General features: G+C 38.4%; 1 protein-coding gene across 4 annotated transcripts in view; it reads right to left on the bottom strand.

Moving 5' to 3' along the window:
• The window catches only part of TMEM2 (transmembrane protein 2), an 81,504-nt gene that overhangs the window by 33,517 nt on the left and 25,402 nt on the right, over positions 1-22,585 (bottom strand). For all 4 annotated transcript variants that reach the window (XM_021064792.1, XM_021064787.1, XM_021064799.1 and 1 more), the window contains exons 5-12: positions 19,533-19,702; positions 13,945-14,133; positions 11,725-11,894; positions 9,614-9,823; positions 9,100-9,305; positions 8,891-8,960; positions 6,026-6,154; positions 3,406-3,494 (exon numbers count right to left, since the gene is read on the bottom strand). In XM_021064792.1, the coding sequence (XP_020920451.1) occupies positions 3,406-3,494; positions 6,026-6,154; positions 8,891-8,960; positions 9,100-9,305; positions 9,614-9,823; positions 11,725-11,894; positions 13,945-14,133; positions 19,533-19,702 (1,233 nt within the window). The remainder of the gene's footprint in view (positions 1-3,405; positions 3,495-6,025; positions 6,155-8,890; positions 8,961-9,099; positions 9,306-9,613; positions 9,824-11,724; positions 11,895-13,944; positions 14,134-19,532; positions 19,703-22,585) is intronic.

The following is a 22,585-nucleotide window of genomic DNA, read 5'->3' on the forward strand; positions in this document are numbered from 1 at the left end:
TTTGCCTTAAAAAATTAATTTTAGCAGTTCCCATTGTGGCTCGATGGTTAGCGAATCTGACTAGGAACCATGAGGTTGCAGGTTCGATTCCTGGCCTCAATCAGTGGGTTAAGGATTCGGCGCTGCTGTGAGCTATGGTGTAGGTCCCAGACATGGCTCATGGCTCTGATCCTGCATTGCTGTGGCTCTGGCGTAGGCCAGCGGCTACAGCTCTGATTAGACCCCTAGCTTGGAAACCTCCATATGCCACGAGTGTGGCCCTAAAAAGACAAAAAGATAAAAAAAAAAAAAATTTATTTCAAATTTTTAAAAATCTTAAAAAAATGACCATAAAGGAGGTAGAAGGTAACCTGGAAAGGTGATGGATAAGTCTATGACCCTGATGGTTTCTTGGGTGTGTACTTATCTTCAAACTCATCAAGTTCTACACATTATATATGCACAGTTTTTTACATGTCAGTCATACCTCAATAAAGTAGGTGGGTAAATAAATGTGATAGAAAGTCATCAGAATGATAGAATCAGGGCAATAACATAACCGGATTTTACTTTTAACTGGTCACTGGCTGCTGCTGCTTGGTGAAAGGATTATAGAGAACCAGACTGTAGAGAGACTAAACTAAAAAGTATTATATCCACCCTGAGAATGTATATATGACCCCTTACACGAAATGGCTCTGACCTAAAGGGTAAAAAGTCTGACTCTGAGCCATCACCCACCCTTTTGGCATTATAGTTGCTGCCAAAGAGCTTTGCAGTCATTATATAATATCAAGCAGATGGAAGAGTTCTGGAAAGGGAACTACATAATGTTCTAAAAGAAAGCCAAAAAAAAAAGAAAAAAAGGTACAATAAAACAACATCTGAATTTCTACTGAAGTCATCTCATTTTTGCTGAAATTCCTATCTGTATAAATCAATCACTGACCACTTGCTTGGATACCCTTTATTTTCATCCTCTTTCCCATTTGGTATGTAGAAAATGTAGCTGATTTTTCCTAATTTTCCATCACCTTCCTTTATGAGCTTTCAGCACATTTCCCAACTCTCCCTTAATTATTCTCTGCTTTACAGTATAGGCTTTAAATTTTCTAGTGGGTTCTCATGCTCTTTTACTATTTCATTTCATTTCATTTATTTTGCTTTTTAAAGCCACACATGCAGCATATGGAAGTTCCCAGGCTAGAGGTCAAATCAGAGCTACAGCTGCTGGCCTATGCCACAGCCCCAGCAATGCTGGATCCAAACCGCATCTATGACCAACACCATAGCTCAAGCAACACCGGATCCTTAACCCACTGAGCCAAGCCAGGGATCAAACCTACATCCTCATGGATATTACTCAGGTTCGTTACCACTGAGCTATGACAGGAACTCCTATTATACTATTTTACACGAAATTTCCCAATCTGAAACTGAGAGCTTTCTGGACTTAAAATATCCCATCTTTGGATTCCTGTGATTTCACAACTTGAAGACACAAGGAATGGCTCAACTGATTAACTACTGAGTCAACTTCTCTGATGGACAGACTAAATATCTTCTGGATCCCATGAGCCTGATGTCTAATTCACAGGCTGGCTTATTACTCATTTGTGTTTGAGTTTTATCACTTTTACTCATGTCTGGACTGAATGAATGCATGTGGGCATACTCTATACATCAGTTTATACAAAATTAAATGCATATACTAGCTGCCAAGTGCCTTGTTACTCGTCTTCTACAATCAGTTCAATAACAACTTCCAAATGGAGTTGAATTCCTCACCAACATGTATGCATTTATAAACTAGTAAGAAAAGTAATGGAGAGCAGAGGAAAGATTACCATTATCACAATATATACACACGTGGTAAAGAACTTCTTAGGCCATTGTTTTATTGTTAAGTATAATTAAACTACCAATAGATTCTGAAATATATTTTCTCATCCATCCATACATACACACAGTTATAATTTTTCTTTTTGTCTTTTTTTTTTTTTTTTGCCTTTTTTAAGGCCACTCCCTCAGCATATGGAGGTTCCCAGGCTAGGGGTCTAATCGGAGCTATAGATGCCAGCCTATGCCAGAGCCACAGCAACTCGGGAATCTAAGCCAGTCTGCGACCTACACCACACCTCACAGCAACACTGGATCCTCAACCCACTGAGCAAGGCCAGGGACCGAACACGCAACCTCATGGTTCCTAGTCGGATTTGTTAACCATTGCACCACGATGCGAACTCCCTCAGTTATAAATTTTTAAGGCAGTTAAGAGTCAATTGGGCTGTTTAAGGACTTCTTTTTTCTGTTAATACTAACTTAGCAAAGTATATATTATTAGTTCTATCAGTTACAGTAAATTCTTAAAAAGCAGCAGCAATCTTCTAACAAAGATTTATTTGCTTTGTCAATTAACATTCTCTTCTTAGTTCATAATTTCTCCACTTCTCAAAAGGTATCTGATCATTGCTTTACAATATTTCAGGCTCCACCTGATCTTTAATGAGTAATTTTACTAACTTATATTCCCAGTTTTCTCCTGACCTCATGTCTTTTTACTGTGTCACAAGGATCCCACTTCACTGACCTACAGTGCGGCTCCTATTTCATTCCCCTGTGAACATTATAATGCCTGGTATCCTTTTCTTAAATGACTGTCAACAGAGCCTATTAAATCTAGCACCCTTCCAAATCCTTAAGTTGGTCAATCAACTTGAAGTATAAAGAAATAACAGGTACGGAGTTTCTACTGAATGTGACCTTAAGTTTCCATCTTTTCCAGAGAACTGTGTTTCCATTGGAGACATTTAATTTATTTTGGCTCATATACAGCATATTAAAAAAAAAAAAAAAAAAAAAAAAAAAAAACCTTTGTTGAAATGCTGATCCATATCCCAAACGCATTTTGTGGTTACGAAGGAAAGTAACACAGAGCCCAACTATGATAGGAATCTGAGACTATGAACAACTGAACCAGAACTAGCTTGATCATCAAGTTTGAGACATTCCTCTTTGAAATAGATTTAATACAATGTTCCACTTTGACCACTAACAATAAATTACATATCCTTTGGTTTTCAGAGATTATATTAAAACATCTTAGCTTGTTTTTCAATGAATCATATTCTACTTTAGGCCAAATTTGGATCCTTTCTCAACATATCTCTATTCTTTTTCCTTAAGTCTCTTTCTAACATCGATTTAACTGTCAAAAAGGAGAAAAGCATCCATTTCTTTGGCATCTCAATAAGACATCCACAGGATCTAGAATAGCAAAATAAATGTTTTCCTATAACCCTCCTACAAACTTGGAAAACTTCTGTTTAAATGTGTTAGTGGGAAAAAAGTGTACAATGGCTTAACTCAGAAAGCTTCAGTTTGGCAAGATATGGCTTGAGTGTGATTTAAAAGGACTGGTTCTACCTTGCACTGTTATCCAAACAGAGGTATTCCCTTGGGTCAGCAGCACTAGCATTGGTTGTTTTGACACCTTTGTCAATAAATAAGCCAGCCTGAAAAATATAATAATGGACTGAAATGAGTATGAATCCCAAGTTATACTACATATATAATGATTCATGGAAATTAAGTGTTAGCATATCACATGCACCAAAAAAGGAGGGAGAAGGAATAAACAGCAAAGCAAAGGTATTACCAAAGCAGCTACTTTACTGTATGTTTTTATGTTTTACTCATTCTTTCATTTAGCAAACATTTATTTAATGCCCACCAAGCATTATACATCAAGCAGAAAACCATGGTCTTTGCTGTTATGACACATAAACCACAAGGAAGATACACAATTAAATAGACAAGTACAATCCAATATGATAAGCATATAAGAAAGAAAGACGATGTTTTGGCAGCACCTAAGCAAGGCACCAAGATGAAACCTTTTGTGAGAGTGGAAGAGAAAGAATTCAGGAAATAGCTCCTAAAAGAAGTCCTAAAGCTGAAACTAGAAGAATGGGAAGGAATTAATGACGCAAAGAAACAGGTCAGGGATGAAATGCAAAAGGGTGGGTGCAAAGCAGCTGAAGAACCCAGAAGAAAGTACTCAAGGGAAACATCTGTAAACAAGCCTGGAGATGACAGAAAGCATGGTATACCTGAGAGAAAAAAGCTTAGATGGACTAACATGAAATGTATGGGGGGAGAAAAGGTAAAGAAAGAACACTAAAGAGAAGTAAATGCAAGAAGATACAGAATTAAAACACTAAACAGACAAGATAATGGGACTTTTAATAAAGGCAATGTAATCAACTGCATGTTAAGAAAGAATACTGTAGCTACAAGATGAATAATGGATTGGAAAGGGACAAAAAGGGAAATAAGAGAAAAAATAAGAATTACTGCAGTAATTCAGTGAAGAAATAAAGATGATCCAGACTTGTGGCAATAATAACAGGAAAAAGACAGTGAGAAGTCTTTACAGGTAGGATCAATACCATTTACTTATTAATAAAATATCTAAGGGTGAGGAGAGGGAGCAATAAAGGTTCATAAATTTCTAGTTTGGGCAATGAAGTGGCTAGTGGTTTCAGCCACTGAAACAGAGATATAGAAATGAGTCTAGGGATAAAAATAAGGACTTTCATGTTGAACACATTTCATTTAGTCTCTCTGAGACATCCAAATGGTACTCAGCAGGAAGTCAGAGGTTTCGTTCTGAATAGTCAAACTTAAATTAAAACCTAATTATCTATCATTATTTAGGTCTAATTTTTTTAAATTAATAGAGCAGATTGCTACATGTCCTCATGGTGTATGACATTTAAAAATTAATTAGAATAAGGTGTTTGGGGTGATACCACTTAAAATTAGAAAATTTTAAGGATTTCCACTTGAAGTGCTGCTTTCAATCATTATTAGCCTTAATCAACTATTTGGCTCATAAAAACCATAATTCTGTGCAAAATTTTTTCCTCTTTAAAGTTTTCATCAGGAGTTCCCATCGTGGCTCAGTGGTTAATGAATCCGACTAGGAACCACGAGGTTTCGGGTTCAATCCCTGGCCTTGCTCAGTGGGTTAAGGATTTGGTGTTGCCATGAGCTGTGGCGAAGGCCAGCAACTTCAGCTCTGATTAGACCCCTAGCCTGGGAACATCTATATGCCACAGGGGCGGCCCTAGAAAAGATAAAAAAAAAATAATAATGGTAAAGTCTTCATAAAATGATTCTAAGCTCTTCAAATCATACCACACTTAGGTTAAGTGTGAATATCATAAACAGAAAGTATTCATTGAACTTTGACATAGAGCACATCAGAGTAAAGAATCTGGGCACTGTATCATATAATGAAAATATCAAGATGCCTTGATGGGAGCTCCTTCTGTGACACGACAGGATCAGCAGTTTCAGGAACACTGTGGGTTAAGGATTCAGCGTTGCCCAGCTGCAGCTTAGTTAGTGGCTATGGCTTGTGATCCCTGGCCCGGGAGTTCTATATGCCGAGAAGCGGCAAAAAAAAAAAAAAAAAAGGAACCAGATGTATTTTTGGTGGGGATGAGCACCAAATATCATGGAAATCAGTGTTCCTAAATTGCCTTTTGTTAACTTGACCTGTATCGTTTAAATTAGATCAAATATTCTTAAACAATACTTCACTATTTTCATAATCAGCATTAAATGTCCAGTAGAAGACCCTAACAGCACTGAGATGAGAGAGAAAATATCTTTTTTAAGCTCCAAAAGAATATTATCTAATTTGCACATCCTTAGAAACATGTGATGATATTAAAGATTGGAAAGAAGATCAAGGGGAAGAAACAAGAGGATGAAGACTCATAGGTCAAGTCCAATATTAAAATCATTCCAATTCCATGTACATGTGTGCTGTGGCATATATTCCTGTGTATGAATAAGTAGAAAGTTGTCCATATACCCTGAAAAGGGCAGGGTAGTGAGTCTGCTTTTTTAATCATAAATTACTTTCTCAGATGACATGTTCTACCTAAAACTAACATTTCTCAGTTGTAATCACAATAGTCCATCCTTCATCCTGTCAATTATAGTTACTGATTGTTAAAACTTAGGAACCTACCTTAAAATTTGAATGGACTCTGTTGTTATAAAATATTCCCAATGGAGTGAGTTCTGGTTTTGCTAAGAGCTGTAATCCACTGGATTCCCCTGTAGGTTCCTTGTGGAATAAATACCATATCCCAGCATCCTACAATTAAAAGGGCAAGATCATTAAAAGCCTCCTATTATAAAGCCACTCTATCAAACACTCTCACATAAACTATGCACTTCACAAATAAATTTAATCATTTTGACACAAATTATTTATTGTTTTGGATTCAGAACTAACTCTCAAAGGTTTTGCCTTTATCCAGCACCCTCTATACAGAACAAGCATGAAAAAAAAAAGCAAATTTAATTTTGCTTATAAAATTATTTAAAAGATAGAAATAATTGGCTGATACCCAAATTTATTTAAAAAAAAAAAAACTTTTCCATTATTATGTACTGTGAAAAGTTATGCAGAATTAGAACCAAACAAGCTTCCCTTCCTTCCATGTGACCAGGACAGCAGCGGCTTTTAGCAATACGGGTTTTTGGGTTTTTTTTCTGTTTACCTCCAAAGCTGATCAATAGATGAGTCATGCCTATTAAACAACTATCCACCAACACGCAGAGCTCACTGACTTCTTTCAAACCACTCCAATGCCCTTCCTGTCCCGAGGCAAATTTTTGCCAAACAGAAAAAAACCACCATACACATGAATCAGGATGCTGTCTCAGTCTGGGTCCTGTCTGTTCAATTTCAGCATTACTTACCCAAACCAGAGCAGCAGAAAAACTTGAAAATTCTGACACTCAAAAAATCGAAATGAAATGTTTTAATCCCTGGGACAATTTTTTATTTCACAATTTAATTAAAAACTAGCCCAATGTAAATTGAAAGACAACTTCACATTAAGGAACTTTGATTACACAGGTTGTTAAAACTCAAATATATAGTCCAAAAGTATAGTATTGATTCAAATTTAGTTAACATTTATTTGGTGCCTAGTACATGCCAGGTGTACAATACGAGTATTCTCAAAGAATTCATGGTCTGATGGAAAACACGAGAGGATGAAAATATGATCCAGGTAATAAGCACTACATTAGTTGTAACAAAGTCCTTTAGGGGCTTAGAGAGATGAACTGGGGAAGCCTATCACCAAAACGAAGGCAGTATTTGGCACTTTTCCATGATGAAATTTTATAGGTGGGTCTTAATAAAACAAATTACTCTGAGAAAATATGTTCGCCACCTCTAATCTTCGGAGCACGAAACAAACTTGGAGGGCTATGGAGAAGGTTCCATACCATAGCCCTATAAGCTAAGGGCAGGGTAAAACCTCCCAAGATGCAGGGGAGTTTGGGGTTGAGAGATGGCAGAAGGAGGATAAGGAGGCAGCAGCTGTTTCCTGTTAAAATACTGTGTGTCAAAACAGGTAAAGGGAACTTTGTAAAAGGCAGTGGAAAGGTACAAGAAGAAAGGGTTTGATTTACTTTGGAAAGAAAACCCTTGCCAAAACATGAGCTTTACCGGAACCATTTTTCTAGGGAGAAAAGAAAGAATTCACAAAATAAAAAGGAAGACAAGCGTACAAGAGATGGAAAACATAGAGACCTGCTTTCTTCTTTCCTCACATGAGTCCTGGTAGGATTTCTGGCCACCTCATCCTACATTTTTCATGAACTATATGCAATTTTCTTTGATCTTCAACCCATGACTTCTGTAAACAGCTGAAAGGAATCTCTGCCTTGGATGTTCATTTGTAATGTAACACAGATCAGAAGATGATCCTGGGGTAAGGCTTCACATCAAACTCTTGATCATCTTTACCCCAAACTTCATCTTCCAATTAGGAACTCACAACACAAATTCCATATGGACTCAACAAATATTTGATGAAAAATTAATGAGTAGAAGCTTCAAATGATTAAATGGCCAGGTCTCTGCCCTGTCAAATAAGAATTTTATGTTTTATGTTTTTAAGAAAAATCACAGCTATGAATTCTACCATCACCCAATGATACCTGTTTTCTGGTTATCTTAAAGAAATACTCCCTTCAACTATCTTTTACTTCATCCTGGGAAGCAATGCTAGGCATTTCATCGCTTTTTAAAATTTTAATAGCCATTATGTACAATTATGAATATTTAGGTTTTACTACAAAGCTCGTATTTCTGTACCATAGTTTTCAGTACAGATATAATCATAACAGTATTGTGTCTTAAAGATTCGTTTTTTACATTATAAATTAGCAGTTCTAAATAAACTCAATTATACATGTAAATTTCTCCAAGCTTAGCCAGGAAATATTTCTGTCATCCCCAAATAGTGCATTTAGTCTCTTAAGTTATTCCTGTGAATGTGCATGTGTATATGAAACAATTCAAGGTATATAATAATTTAAGGCACACAGTTGAGTCCTTGCTTTACCAAGGAGATGAAATCCTGAAGTGTATACAATCCCTGCATTTAACAAAAGGACATGACCTTTTGGCCAGGACAATATTATGACCATTTTCATAATATTCTACAGAATAACCCATTCTCATAAGGCTTTCTTTGCTCATTAACATATGAGTGAAACAAGAGAAGTCAGAAAGAATGTACATAATACACTAAAAATGCACTCTGGAAATGACACGATAACCCCAGATATTAACCCACCTTTTCCTCTCCATTTAGCGTCTGTCTTAACTACACTCATAAATACTAACTGGCACAAATGATTTAGAAGAAACATAAGAACCATCTCAACAACAGCCTGCTCTCAATGAAACAAGCAGTACCAGAAAGCAAGGTTGTGCTTGAGTTACATTACCACACACTATATTGCATATATAGAAGCCAGAATACTCACAAACATGAATATAAAAAACAGAAGCTCTTTAATTTACCTGTGAGCCTGCAGCTGCATTATTAATCAGATTATTGTTGGGATGAGCAATCCAGAAAGTTGAAACAGCCCTGAAAAGCATTTTTTAGGTGATTTACACACTTGTTAAGAAAAATCCCACCTACTAACAATCTCCCCTAAAACAACTTTCCCAAGAGCCAACAGGCCTTGACCATTACACATGAGTTTTTCACTCCTCCAATTACTCACATACAGTCAGTAGCAGGCACGGGAACATAATTTCCAAACACCTTTTCCCGCATGGTGGTGCACATGGAGTTATTCCTGTCAGTGGGAAGGAGGGTGCCTGGTTTGGTGAGGAGTCCCAGATTGTGGAACAAAGTGTTTCTCTGTTCAATACCATCTTCCAAAAAGAAACAATGACCGAGTGTGTCAAATCCGATAGTGTCTTTTATCTGCAGAAATATAAATACATAATGTCATTGGTAACGAGATTGGCTATGGTTTAAGCGACAAGTGCTATTCATGAGGCATGCTCAGTACAAAAGCAAAAAGAAGTATTCATCCTAGCTGATGGGGCAGAGTCAAATGTCGGTGTTTACGGATCTCAAAAGAATAGAGAAAAACAGCAGATTTCTCCATAAGAGCAGAGCAGAGGAAGACGTGGTATACTAGCTTGCTTATATAAAATTGAGAAGTTATGAGAATGAAGAAGGGTTAACTGTTTCAATAATATGCATCACCGTAACGTGAGGCTACTTACCAGCAAGCCATTTGTCCCGTGCACAGTGATACACCTTGAGAAGCTGTGGTGAATTGACAGGCCATCCACAAATGCTGCATGTCTGTACCCTCCTTTATAATCCACATCGCCACACAAGTGAAAATGAATAGGATACCGCCCCAGGTGCTGCTGACCCATGTGTTTCAATTCCACATAAGAAAGATGGACTGAAGTAAAATTTTTCTTTATCTATAAGACAAGATAACCGAAATCAAACTAATACATAGGCAAATTAGCTTAAGGAAAGTAGCTCAGAATAGCAAAGTAGCCCCCCTCCAAAATATTTTTAATAGAAAATATCTGAAAGAGACTAGACATTAAAGCCTTTCTTTCACATCCTGTTTTCTTGGCTCTCCAGCACATAATTTAGCAAATGCTTCTTTATATAAGTGAACACTTTGTGGCGTTCCCGTCATGGCTCAGTGGTTGACGAATCCAACTAGGAACCATGAGGTTGCGGGTTCGATCCTTGGCCTTGCTCAGTGGGTTGAGGATTCGGCGTTGCCGTGAGCTATGGTGTAGGTTGCAGACGTGGCTTGGATCCTGTGTTGCTGTGGCTGTGGTGCAGGCCTGCAGCAACAGCTCCGATTAGACCCCTAGCCTGGGAACCTCCATATGCCACGAGAGTAGCCCCAGAAAAAGGCAGAAAGACCAAAAAAAAAAAAATATATATATATATATGAATACTTTAAAGAGTAGTAAAAACAGCCTCTTATTAGAAATAAAGGAAATGTAACCAGGAAAGCTCCAGAAATGATTTCTATATATATGTTTGGGTTTGTTCAGACATTTTGGCCATTTCCAGTTTTATCTGGTTCTTTCGTTTATATAATAATCTCCACTATAGTTTGATAAATAATTACTTCTAAATCCTCCTTCAATATTTTAGTTAGCACAAAATGCTGTGTGCTAAAGAACTTTGGTCTTTTTAAAGATCCCTGTGGTCCACAACGTGAACACTCTCAATATTTATAAACATTAAGATTTTTGATTAGTTTCACTTCAGAAATCAGTATAACAGAAATACAGTTAACAAAACAGCCCACTCGATGCACAAAAACTGATTTCAAGATAACACGTAGATGAAATGCAGCTTAATAGTCCAATAGGTTAGTACATAGAGCAATGCTTAACACACAAGTGCTCAATACTTTAACAGAATAAAAATCTGCATGCAAAAAATATTTTTACAGAAACATATTTTGTACGTGCACATTACTACTGTCTACCCTTTCACAATATTGTGTTTTTTTTCAAACCAACTGATTCTTTCAAAACTTGTATCATGCACATGGAGATTATTATTATTTTTTCTGTATAATTTGAATTTCCCAATGTAAACTGATTCAACATTTCTTTTTCTTTTCTTTTAGGGCTTACCCTTGGCATATGGAGATTCCCAGGCTAGGTGTTGAATCAGAGCTACAGCTGCCAGCATACACCACAGCAACACCAGATCCGAGTGGTATCTGCGACCTACACCACAGCTCACAGCATCGCCGGATCCTTAACCCACTGAGCGAGGCCAGGGATCAAACCCACAACCTCATGGTTCCTAGTCGGATTCATTTTCACTGTGCCACAACGGGAACTCCCGATTGAATTTTTCATAAGGTAATTCTTAAAAGGTTTACCTATGGGTCAAGATCAACTAAATGAAAACGTAACTTTATCTTTAATCATTGTGGCAGTTCCCATCGTGGCTCAGTGGTTGATGAATCCAACTAGGAATCATGAGGTTGTGGGTTTGATCCCTGGCCTCATTCAGTGGGTTAAGGATCTGGAGTTGCTGTGAGCTGTGGTGTAGGTCACAGACGTGACTCAGATCCCGTGTTGCTGTGGCTCTGGCGTAGGCCGGCAGCTATAGCTCCGACCCTAGCCTGGGAACCTCCATATGCCGCAGGTGCAGCCCTAAAAAGACAAAAACAAAATAATAAATTAAAAAAAAAATAAAATCTCATCGCCACTGCATAGATTAATAAAATATGATTTGAATAGCCAAACATATCTCATTCCAAAACTTGAAAGTTTTTCCAAACAGGTATTTAGCAACCAGGGTTTCAAAGAGTTCATTAAATCCTTTTGCCTACCATGACATGTCCCCCAAAGGTATCATAATCAAAGAACTGGCACTGGTTCTCAGCATAGCATGCCTCTTCCATTTCTCCTCGAATTACAACATTCCGGGTGAGAATTCCAACTTCAGCTCTCATGTCTACACCATCTACAATTTCACCCATGTGCAGGAACTGAGGAGTTTCTGATCAATGAGGGCAAGGGAAGAAACACATTAAAAGAAAGAAAACATAAAACTTTTGTCAAAAAGACAGTCTTCTTTATCCTGTAACTCCAAGACATTATCAAATTTATTGTTTGGTTCAGTTCTTCAATACCTCACAACCAAAGAATCCCAGGAAGCAAAGATGTTAAGGATTATCTAGTCTAAAACAACCATTAAATACCTTAATGTTCACTACCAACTATCAAACCCATACACAGAGAGCTTGCACTTCCCTGAAGGAGCCGCACATGGAAGTTTTCAGGCCAGGGACTGAATCCAAGCTACAGCTATGGCAATTCTGACTATGCTGGGGCTGAGGATCCATCTGCAACACCACAGCTACCTGAGCCACTGCAGTCGGATTCTTAGCCTACTGGACCACAGCGGGAACTGCTCAGTCCTCTCCTGAATAGCACCAATAATCTGGAGTCTAATGAAAGATCCATTCTCTCTCTCTCTCCTGTCCATATCCTCTTGTTCTACTTCCTTGACGACGCATGGAATTTAAAAAAACTAATGGTTTTGTAGATGTTGATAACAGAGTGTCAAGTTGTTTTTGCTTCTACTTCAAAGCTAAAGTAACCTGCATTTTAACATTAACAGTACAGAAATTACTATCTTTTCCTTCCTACTTCTTAATATTATATTATGCACTTCTAAGTTCCCACCTTTATTGGAAGCTTAGAAACACTTTAATAATAAGCTTTTATCTGATGTTCTTATTATATAAACTCAGGAAGGAAAAATACAAATTAAATCAAGGAGTTGAAATCATGAAGATTTATTACCATGTAGATTTGTTAACAAGAGTGGGAATTTCCAAAAAAAATTAATGCCAGATAATATCATGGGGTTTTTTTAGTTTTTGGTTTTTTGTTTATACCCTGTGTTGTCAAGAAGGAAAACTACAACAATGAATGAAGCAGATAAAAAAGGCCAAGTGAGCCAATCCCATTTTTTTAAGCAAAAAGTTTTCCTTTAAACTTCAAAGCTCTAAATTATTCATTGAGTGAGTACTTATTAAATAGATTACTGTAAATTCTTTTGTTTTGTATCATAAACATATAATCTTTATTGCAGAAGCAAGGAAAGCAATATAATGAGTGAAATGCACAATGAATCCCATAATGGAAGCAATGACGGAACAAGCTTTGCCTATTAACAGGTTCAAAATAGTATCTGGTAAATGTCAGTCATTCTTTCTAAATTCATTCATTCATCCAGCTTATAGTAAGAATCTCATTGTACACTGGTTTCTCTCAAAAAATACATTATTCAAGGAGTTCCCATTGTGGCTCAGCAGTTAGCAAACACGACTAGCATCCATGAGGAAACGAGTTCAATCCCTGGCCTCGCTCAGTGGGTTAAGGATCCGGCGTTGCCATGAGCTGTGGTGTAAGTTGCAGATGTGGTGAGGATCTGGTGTTGCTGTGGCTCTGGCGTAGGATGGTGGCTACAGCTCCGATTCAACCCCTAGCCTGGGAACCTCCATATGCTGCAAGTAGGGCCCTAAAAAGACAAAACAAACAAAATATACATTATTCAAGATTATGATTGATAGGTGTAGTTTTATAAAAATACCTTTTTAGTTTCATTTTAAATATTAGTGAGATCTATATTTTGCCAAGAAAGTAGACACTCAAAAACCATGAGTTTCATTCTTTTAATTAAATAAAAGAAACACTTTCTCTTAAAATGAATCTAGTTTACTACTATTTAATAGTGGGAAATTAATAGGAAAGAAGTTGGAAAGGATTTTGGAAAAAAATCAATCTATCTAGTGTGCATACTTTTTTCTTTAACATACAAACAGGCAAAAAACACTGATTTGCCTGCTACGTATCATTAACAGCAACATTATTGCTGAGTTACTACTTTTATCTAATATCCTCTGGGATTCTAGTGTTCAAAGCACCCCACTGCTAAGACCTTCAATATTGATAATGATGACTTAACTGGGGGAAAAAGAATTCTAGGAATCAAATTTCAAGAAGAGTGTTCCCACAAAGCATCCTGAGCAGTCTGATACCTTTGACTTTGACTTGGAAGCGGCTGCACTCAGGACAGGGGAGAAGGGTGAACTCCTCTGCTTGGTACATGGAATAGTCTGTGCTTGCGACCACAATCTGGTCTCCGGGTTTCCAGCTACTAACATCATCCAGCAGATGAAGCTTCACTCCATCCACAACCTCTACTCGGAAACCTGAAAGAGAAACACCTAAACCAAAAAAGCAAGAAAGGATGATTTTTTTTTTTTTTCTAAAATCAACAAGTTAAGATAAGCACGAATCGGCAAATGTTTACTAATGTGAACCACATGTCAATCATTCTGCAGATACGCCAATAAAAAGATGAGAGGAGTTTCCATTGTGGCTCAGTGGTTAATGAATCCGACTAGGAACCATGAGGTTTCAGGTTCGATCTGTGGCCTTGCTCATTGGGTTAAGGATCCAGTGTTGCTGTGAGCTGTGGTACAGGTTGCAGACACGGCTCAGAACTGGTGTTGCTATGGTTCTGGCGTGGGCCAGCAGCTATAGCCCCGATTAGACCCCTAGCCTGGGAACCTCCATATGCCGCGGGAGTGGCCCTAGAAAAGGCAAAAAGACCAAAAAAAAAAAAAAAAAAAGAAAATATAGATCCCTCCAGGGAAGAGAGCCCCATATATCTCTAACAGTGATAGAACATAAGAGGTCACTTCAATAAGACTAATTACTTTAAAATTTTGAAGAAGGCTCTTCATCTCCAAATCTCTTGTGTCAGGGCTAAAACCATAATACTGCTTTCACACTATCCTAAAATGTAACAAGAATATGTCACACTCAGGTAGAAGCTGCCAAACACAGCACAGGTCTGTAATGAAGACCCAGTACTTCAATTTAACCCATGCATGGGACTAGAGACAAGACATTAGCACATATGTAATCCTTTTGTTTTGGGGAGGGCCCAGGGCATATGGAGGTTCCCAGGCTAGGGGTCTAATCGGGGCTATAGCTGCTCCAGCCACAGCAACGCCAGATCCAAGCCACGTCTGTGACCTTCACCACAACTCATGGCAATGCCAGATCCTTTAACCCACTGAACAAGGCCAGGGATTGAACCTGCAACCTCATGGTTCCTAGTCAGATCCGTTTACGCTGTGCCACAATGGGAACTCCAGCACATATATAATCTTAATATTAAGGATAAAAGCTTGCATTAGGCAATCTCTCATTTCTATGCTTTTGTTCATCCTTTAGTCTTTATCTACAGTGTCCTTCCATCTTAAAACACTTACCAAGATACTATTCACCTTAAAAAGTTCAGGCAAAGCTTTAGGGACTTCCCAATATCCCTGCTGGAAGTAACCTCTCTCTGCAGTATTTTTACTCTCTGTATGATTCATATCATTCCAAGCTCACATCCTTGGACGCTATACCAGTGAAGGTAGCAAAATCCATCCACCTGCACATTCACTGCTCTGTTTCATAGTGCAGACTCACAGATATCTTCTAAGGGATGAGTGTTCCTACTATTACCTGTAATGTGACCTGAAAGACACATGACAGTGCCCCAGTCCACCGTAGCTCCTTCCTGGGATAAGCTGAGTTTTGCAATTCAGGGACTACTAGTTATTGATCTTTCCTCATACCTTCTTTTGAAATTAGAGTTTGTTCCCAATTAGGCAGATAAAAACCAAAAAGTTGGTCCAACATCTCCATAACTTATACCCTTTAACATGCAAACAAGTATAGAAGCATTTCTTGTTTTAAAAATGTCTGTGATATAACCTGTCATAATCTAAAAGCTGATGTAGTGTAAATTAACGTGGAATAGACAGAAGCTACAAAAAATAGGGAAACCTGGAAAAACATGTTTCAAAGATACGTTTACCACCTATTTCACTATCATCCTTCTAATTAACTGGCCAACTACACAGGGGCTTCTTTGAGATAATGCCTCTGAAAGTAGATGTTAGGGGTTAAAAAACACATTTACTTAAGTTAGGGGAATCGAAAAGAAGGAAATTCAAACAAGGCACAAGAATAATACAAATATCTTTACAGTCTTGAGCAAACTATCCTGATGTAAAACATAACCTGAGCAAGTCTGGAGTTCTGCTTAATTAATTAATTAATTTATTTTTGTCTTTTTAGGGCCGTACCCACAGCATATGGAGGTTTCCAGGCTAGCGGTCAAATCTGAGCTGTAGCCACTGGCCTACACCACAGCCACAGCAATGCCAGATCCTTAACCCACCGAGAGAGGCCAGGAATCGAACCCACAACCTCATAGTTCCCAGTCAGATTTGTTTCCACTGTGCCACAACAGGAACTCCAAGGGGTTCTGCTTCTTTAGACTCTAATCTATCATGCTTTCTTGGTTCTACAAAACAGCAAAGAAGAAAAGAAAAAGAAAAAAGAAATCTAATATATGTAAAGTGTTTTCTTTTTTATAGTATCTGCATCCAGATACTAAAATCTATAATGGAATTTTGTCTAAATAATGATAGCTAACAGTTGTTGGGCTTTCACGTCCAAAATAAACTTTCATCAAAACAGTTCTGAGAGATAGGAAGTATTATGCGCATTAGAGTTAAAGAAAGCAAAGGTCAGGGAGTTTGAATAACAGCTGAAAAATCACAGAGCCCACAAATGAATTCTAATTCGATTCCAGAGTTCAGTTTCCTAATATCCATATTATTCTGCCTTCTCAAGAATCAAAGCAGGCAGATTAAGAGCAAAAATAAGCAAAAAACTCATGGTAGCAATGATAATCACTAGCCAAAATTTCAGATTCTATGAAAAAGAATCATCTAAAAAAGGGCCACCAAGAAACATTAATTTTTTCATATAAAACTTCAATAATGTTTTTTAAAAAGAATACCAGATAAGTTTTGATCTAAAGGATCATTAGAATTTGTTTCTGCTTTTTGAAAAAAGCTAAATTACATGGAGAAAATATGTGTTATTCAATAATTCCTCACTCTTTTTCTGACGTTAGAAGAAAATCCTGCCTGAGCTATCTCCTATTAGCACTATTAAATTGAAAGTATGAAAGGCAATAAGATCATCCTCCTTGCTTCCTGGAGAGAATTTCCATCACTTCCAAAAAATAAGAGCCACTGAGAACAAGAGACACAAACAATATCCTAAGATAGATAGCTAGAATGCACCCTCTTCCAGAAAAGAGTAGTCATTGCTAATGTGGAAATGAAAACAAAATTTCCCACAAAGGAAATGTTGACTCAAAGTTTGTCAGTAATTATCCTCTGCCTGGAGTTTTATTGGAAGCAGTTTCACTAAACTCTTCATTCAGATCCAAATTCTCGTTCAGAAATGCTTTCATCTACCTATGGTTTCATCTACCAGAGGCAACCATGATATGGTTGAAAGAGCAGTAATCTCAGAAGCAGAAAGCTGAAACTTCAATCCAGCTTCCTCATCCATAGTAGATAGCATTTCCTCACCTCAAACTCAGAAGGCTGCTTAGACGGAACATGTGAAAGTCCCTGCTACATACCAGGAACTCTATTCGTCTGTTTTGTTGGTTTTTTGTTTTTTGGGGGTTTTTTTGTCTTTTTGCCTTTTGAGGGCCACTCCCGTGGCATATGGAGGTTCCCAGGCTAGGGGTCTAATTGGAGCTGTAGCCACCAGCCCACGCCAGAGCCACAGCAACACCAGATCTGAGCTGAGTGTGCGACCTACACCATGGCTCATGACAATGCCGGATCCTTAACCCACTGAGCAAGGCCAGGGATCGAACCCGCAACCTCATGGTTCCTAGTCAGATTCGTTAACCACTGAGCCACGACAGGAACTCCTCATTTGCTTGTTTTAAAGCAAAAGACTTTCTGTCTTTAATTATGTGGTTACAAAATACACTGTTATAACCAAGTCATGTTAGCATTATCGTGAAAATAGCTAACCTTTACTGAGTGCTTACTACATGCACTGTGCTGTAAAACCTTCATATTCTTCACACTTGATACTCATAGTAGCCCCATGTGGTAGTTTCCATTATTACCCCCATTTTTCAGATGAGGAAACTGAGGGTTAGGAAGTTAGTCACATGCCCATCTTCATATAGTACGTAAAAGAGCTGGGATATGAACCCAGGCATCCTATCTCCAGAAATCTGTTTTAGCAAACATTTGCTATAATGCTGCTCAAAACAGAGGTATGCGCCCAGCCTAAAATAAATCTTTCTAGGTAATCACACATTAATAGAGCATCTCTTAATTACTCATTTCATATTAATTGTGGTACATTACTGAATTGGGAAAGAAAGGTGGTGAGCGAGCACAGACAGGAGGCTGCCAATCCACTTAGAGCCAAAAAAATCTACCAGCAAAGTTGGTAAGCACAGAAATTCTGCAGTGAACACCCTTAAAAGAAAAAAGTCTGAACATCAGTGTTAGACATAGTAGTTCTTATGAAAGACGGATTTTTTTTTTTTTGCTTTTTAGGTCCACACTCCAGGCATGTGGAAGTCCCCACGGCTAAGGGTCGAATCGCAGCTACAACTGTTGGCCTACACCACAGCCATAGCAACGAGGGATCTGAACCACTTCTGTGACCTACACCACAGCTCACAGCAAGACCAGATCCTTAACCCTCTGAGCAAGGTCAGGGATTGAACCCACCTCCTCATGGATACTAGTTGGGTTCGTTTCCACTGTGCCAAAATGGGAACTCCTGAAAGGTGGGTTATAATAAAAAAAAAAAATACATGTTGAAGAAAATACAAAGACCTAAAATAACTTTACATTATGCTGTTTAAGGGGAGAAAAGCAGGTTGAAATGAATAGTAGAGGAGGGAACATACAGAAGATTAAAAATACTAATTACCTCTGAATGATAAAGATTAATTTAAACTTTATACTCTTCTATGTTTTCCAATTTGTCCATAAGGTAAATGTAATAGCTGAATTATCTAGGAAAAATTGCTATGAAAATGAGCAGGAGTTCCTGAAATGGCTCAATGGTTAATGAATCCAACTAGGAACCATGAGATTTCGGGTTTGATCCCTGGCCTCGATCAGTGGGTTAACGATCTGGCGCTGCCGTGAGCTGTGGTGTAGGAGGCAGACGCTGCTCGGATCTGGTGTTGCTGTGGCTCTGGTGTACGGTGGTGGCTACAGATCTGATTAGACCCCTAGCCTGGTAACCTCCACATGCCATGGGTGTGGCCCTAGAAAAGAGAAAGACAAAAAATAAAATAAAGAAAATGAGTAGTTTGTTTATATGGCATTGTTCAAAGGTAACATTTGCTGACACGTCTACATAAAGACAAAATCCAAAGCACAAGATTATTTCCCTGTCACAGAACATAACCAGACAGCACACCCTACCACACCCAAATTGGTTCAGCTGGTACCAAATCCATTAAACATACTGTATGACTCAAGAATGAAGAATAAAGTTCAACTTGGAATGCCCAAAGCAGATTGTTTTCTAGTCCAGAAAGAATTCTTCAGTCTAAAAGGTTAAGTACAATAGGGAAAATATAGGTTTATCTTCTACCAGTTAAAAAAAAAAAAATCTAACCAGACTGTCATTTGAATACAATACCACTTAAAAACAAAAAAGTCAAAATACTTACCCATATCTTACAAAAGTATAAACTATACTTGCCTACCTTCAATCCACTCGCTATAAGCTGTCACAGAGAACTTCTGACCATCCACAGTATAAAATTCTCTTTGGGCAAGAGCCTTCCCTCCACTACTGTGATTTTCATAGTTTCTCACAGATTCATTGCAAGAAATACTTCCACCATCAATGACACCAACCAAAGCCCATGCTTGCCTGGAAGGAAAAAGAGCAGGTGCATTTGATTATTTGTCGTAGTACTGACCCCAAATCCCTAACACAGATGTTATGACAAGTGCTGATAATTTTATTTCCTCTTTGCCAATTTCTCCTCTTTTTTTCCTTGAGGTTGCAAGTCCAAACTTAACTGAAATAAGTGACATCATAGAAGGAAATGCACCTGGATTTTCATTCTTGTTTGTCTAGCTCTGTAACAGGTGAAACACCAATGACTATGACTTCAATGAATCATTAACTTCCTTCCTCAATATACACCCATGTCATTCACATTATCATTCTAGGCATAAGCCCATTTCTTTTGGGTTTTTTTTGGGGGGGGGTTATTTATTTATTTATTTTAATAATTATTTTAAATGATTATTACCCACTCTCTTTTCCACTCTCATCTCTGCAATGTTCTCAAATCTAGCTTGATGGAAGCTTTAGGAATATATCCATGCTTAGACCCAGCCCAGATCGATGCAACCATTGTCTTTACAGGTGGGGCCTGGCATTAGTATGTTTTTAAAGGTCCTGGGATGATATGCATGTGCAGCCACACTGGAGAACCACTGAGTTAGAGCAGTGATTCTTTCTTTCCTTTTTTTTTTTTTTTTGTCGTTTTAGGGCACGCTCACGGCATATGGAGGTTCCCAGGCTGGGGTCTAATCAGAGTTACAGCTGCCAGCCTACGCCACATCCACAACAATGCAGGGTCTGAGTCGCATCTGTGACCTACACCACAGCTCATGGCAATGCTGGATCCTCAACCCACTGAGTGAGGCCAGGGATCAAGCCCACAACCTCATGGTTCCTAATCAGATTCGTTTCCACTGCGCCACAATGGGAACTCCGAGCAGTGATTCTTAAACTTTGTAGGCATCAGAATCACCTGGAGGGTTTAAGTGAGATTGCTGGGCCCCACTCTCATTTGTAGGGATCAGATACAACATTGTTTTTTAGTTGCTGAGGCAGTTCTAGTAAAGCCTCATTTGTGTTAGGGCCATAGAATTTGCATTTCTGACAAGTTCCCAGGTAATGCTGATGCTGCTGGTCTGGGAGCCACACTGAGAACTGCTGAGTTAGAGGTCAGAGGTTAGAGCAGTAGGCATCAACCTTGACTGCACGTATTGCCTGGGTGGGGTCCTACCCGTCAGAGATCCTGATGTAAATGATCTAGGGTGGACTCTGGACATGGGTTTTTTTAAGATCTCAGGTGTGCAAGCCAGGCTGCAAATGACTGGGTTATTGGTTTCTTAATATTCTTAAATTAAAGCTAAAGAAGCACTATCCAACAGACCTTAAATTTTTTATGCTTTATATCTTTTTGTTGAACGCAGTACGTTTGAGAAATGCCATTTTATTTCTGTGATAAACATCCCAGGGATTTTGCTCAAAATTGTGCCCCCACCTCCAAAAAAAAAAAAAAAAAAAAAAAAAAAACAAAGACAAAAGTCAGAAAATTTGCCTGATTTAAAACATGAAAAGAAAAATGTCAACTTCCTACTATAGGAAAAGAAAATGCTAAAAGTAATCTATGCTAGACAGATGGCTGGATGTTGACGGATCAAAGTTAACCAACGCATGCCTACAATCCTTACAAATTCCACACCCGCCCCTGCATGGATTAGCTACTCTTTGGCTGACTATGCTTTACAGCTCTATTTATATTCCATGACACAGGACAAAGAATCAAATGAAGAATGTCTCAATTTATTATCTCCTATGTGAGAAGAAAGTGGGGAGGAATATCAGAGGCTTCCTTTATTTACCAGAACTGCCTCAGCAACTATAAAACAATGTTCTATTCTATTGACATTATCTCCAAAACACTCCTACTTCCCTCCTCCACTTGAGGAAAATTTCAATGCGCCAGAACATTATCTTCAAAGGGGCATATTTATGTACACTGGAGATAATGTCGATGCAACGGAACACTGGCAAAAGATCACAACTCTAATTCTTCCATCAAATCAGCAGCAATATTTTAAAGGGAATTTAGAAACAGTAGAGAGAGGAACCCGAAAATGTCAAACAAAATATTCCTACCTAATGACTGCACAAATCTAGAACAATAATGACAGAAAGAAACAACTAAGTCTATAGATTACAGAAATATGTGCACGTGAGCATGAAGTGATGGATAAAAGAATACTGAGAGAAGCACTTTTTATAAGAGAGGTCTGAACTGGACAACCACCCAGATATCCAGCAGTAAATACCCTGTCCTATAGTCATATAATAGAAAATAACCAGTGATGAAAATGAGCCACCTTGCATGCACCAGCATAAGTGATACTTGATTACAAGCATGAGCAAAGAAGCCAGACACAACATATGACATACTGTCTGCTCCTTTGTATATGAAGTTCAAAGACAAGCAAACCTGAACTTCAGTGTTCTCCACCAATCCAGGGGAGTGGTTATCTTTGGTGAGCAGAGGGAGTGGCCAGTGAACAGGAGGGGACAGGACAGGTAGGAGCTTCCAGGCCACTGGCAGCATTCTCTTTCTCGAACTGGGTGGTAGCTACCCTGGTATCACATGGTGATAAGTCATTAAACTCTACATTCTTGTTTTTAGCCCTTTTCTATACATGTATATTTAATTTTTAAAAAACCCCCAATACCTCTGAGGTTTGCACATGCTATTTCCTCTGTCTGGAAAGCCCTCCTTCTCTACGGCTTATGCAGTACACTCCAAACTCCCCTCGGGCCTCTCACCTTTGGGAAGCTCCACTGATTCCCCAAGGCTGACTGGGGGGCTCCTTCTATTTGTGCTCCTATCACAGCCCGCAGCTGCACCAAGAGTCTCAGTGCATGATCATCTATTTAGGTCTCTGTTTATCCATCAGATTAAATGAGGGTTCTGAGATGGTGTTC

Source organism: Sus scrofa, chromosome 1, assembly GCF_000003025.6.
Source record: "Sus scrofa isolate TJ Tabasco breed Duroc chromosome 1, Sscrofa11.1, whole genome shotgun sequence".
NCBI lineage: Eukaryota > Metazoa > Chordata > Mammalia > Artiodactyla > Suidae > Sus > Sus scrofa.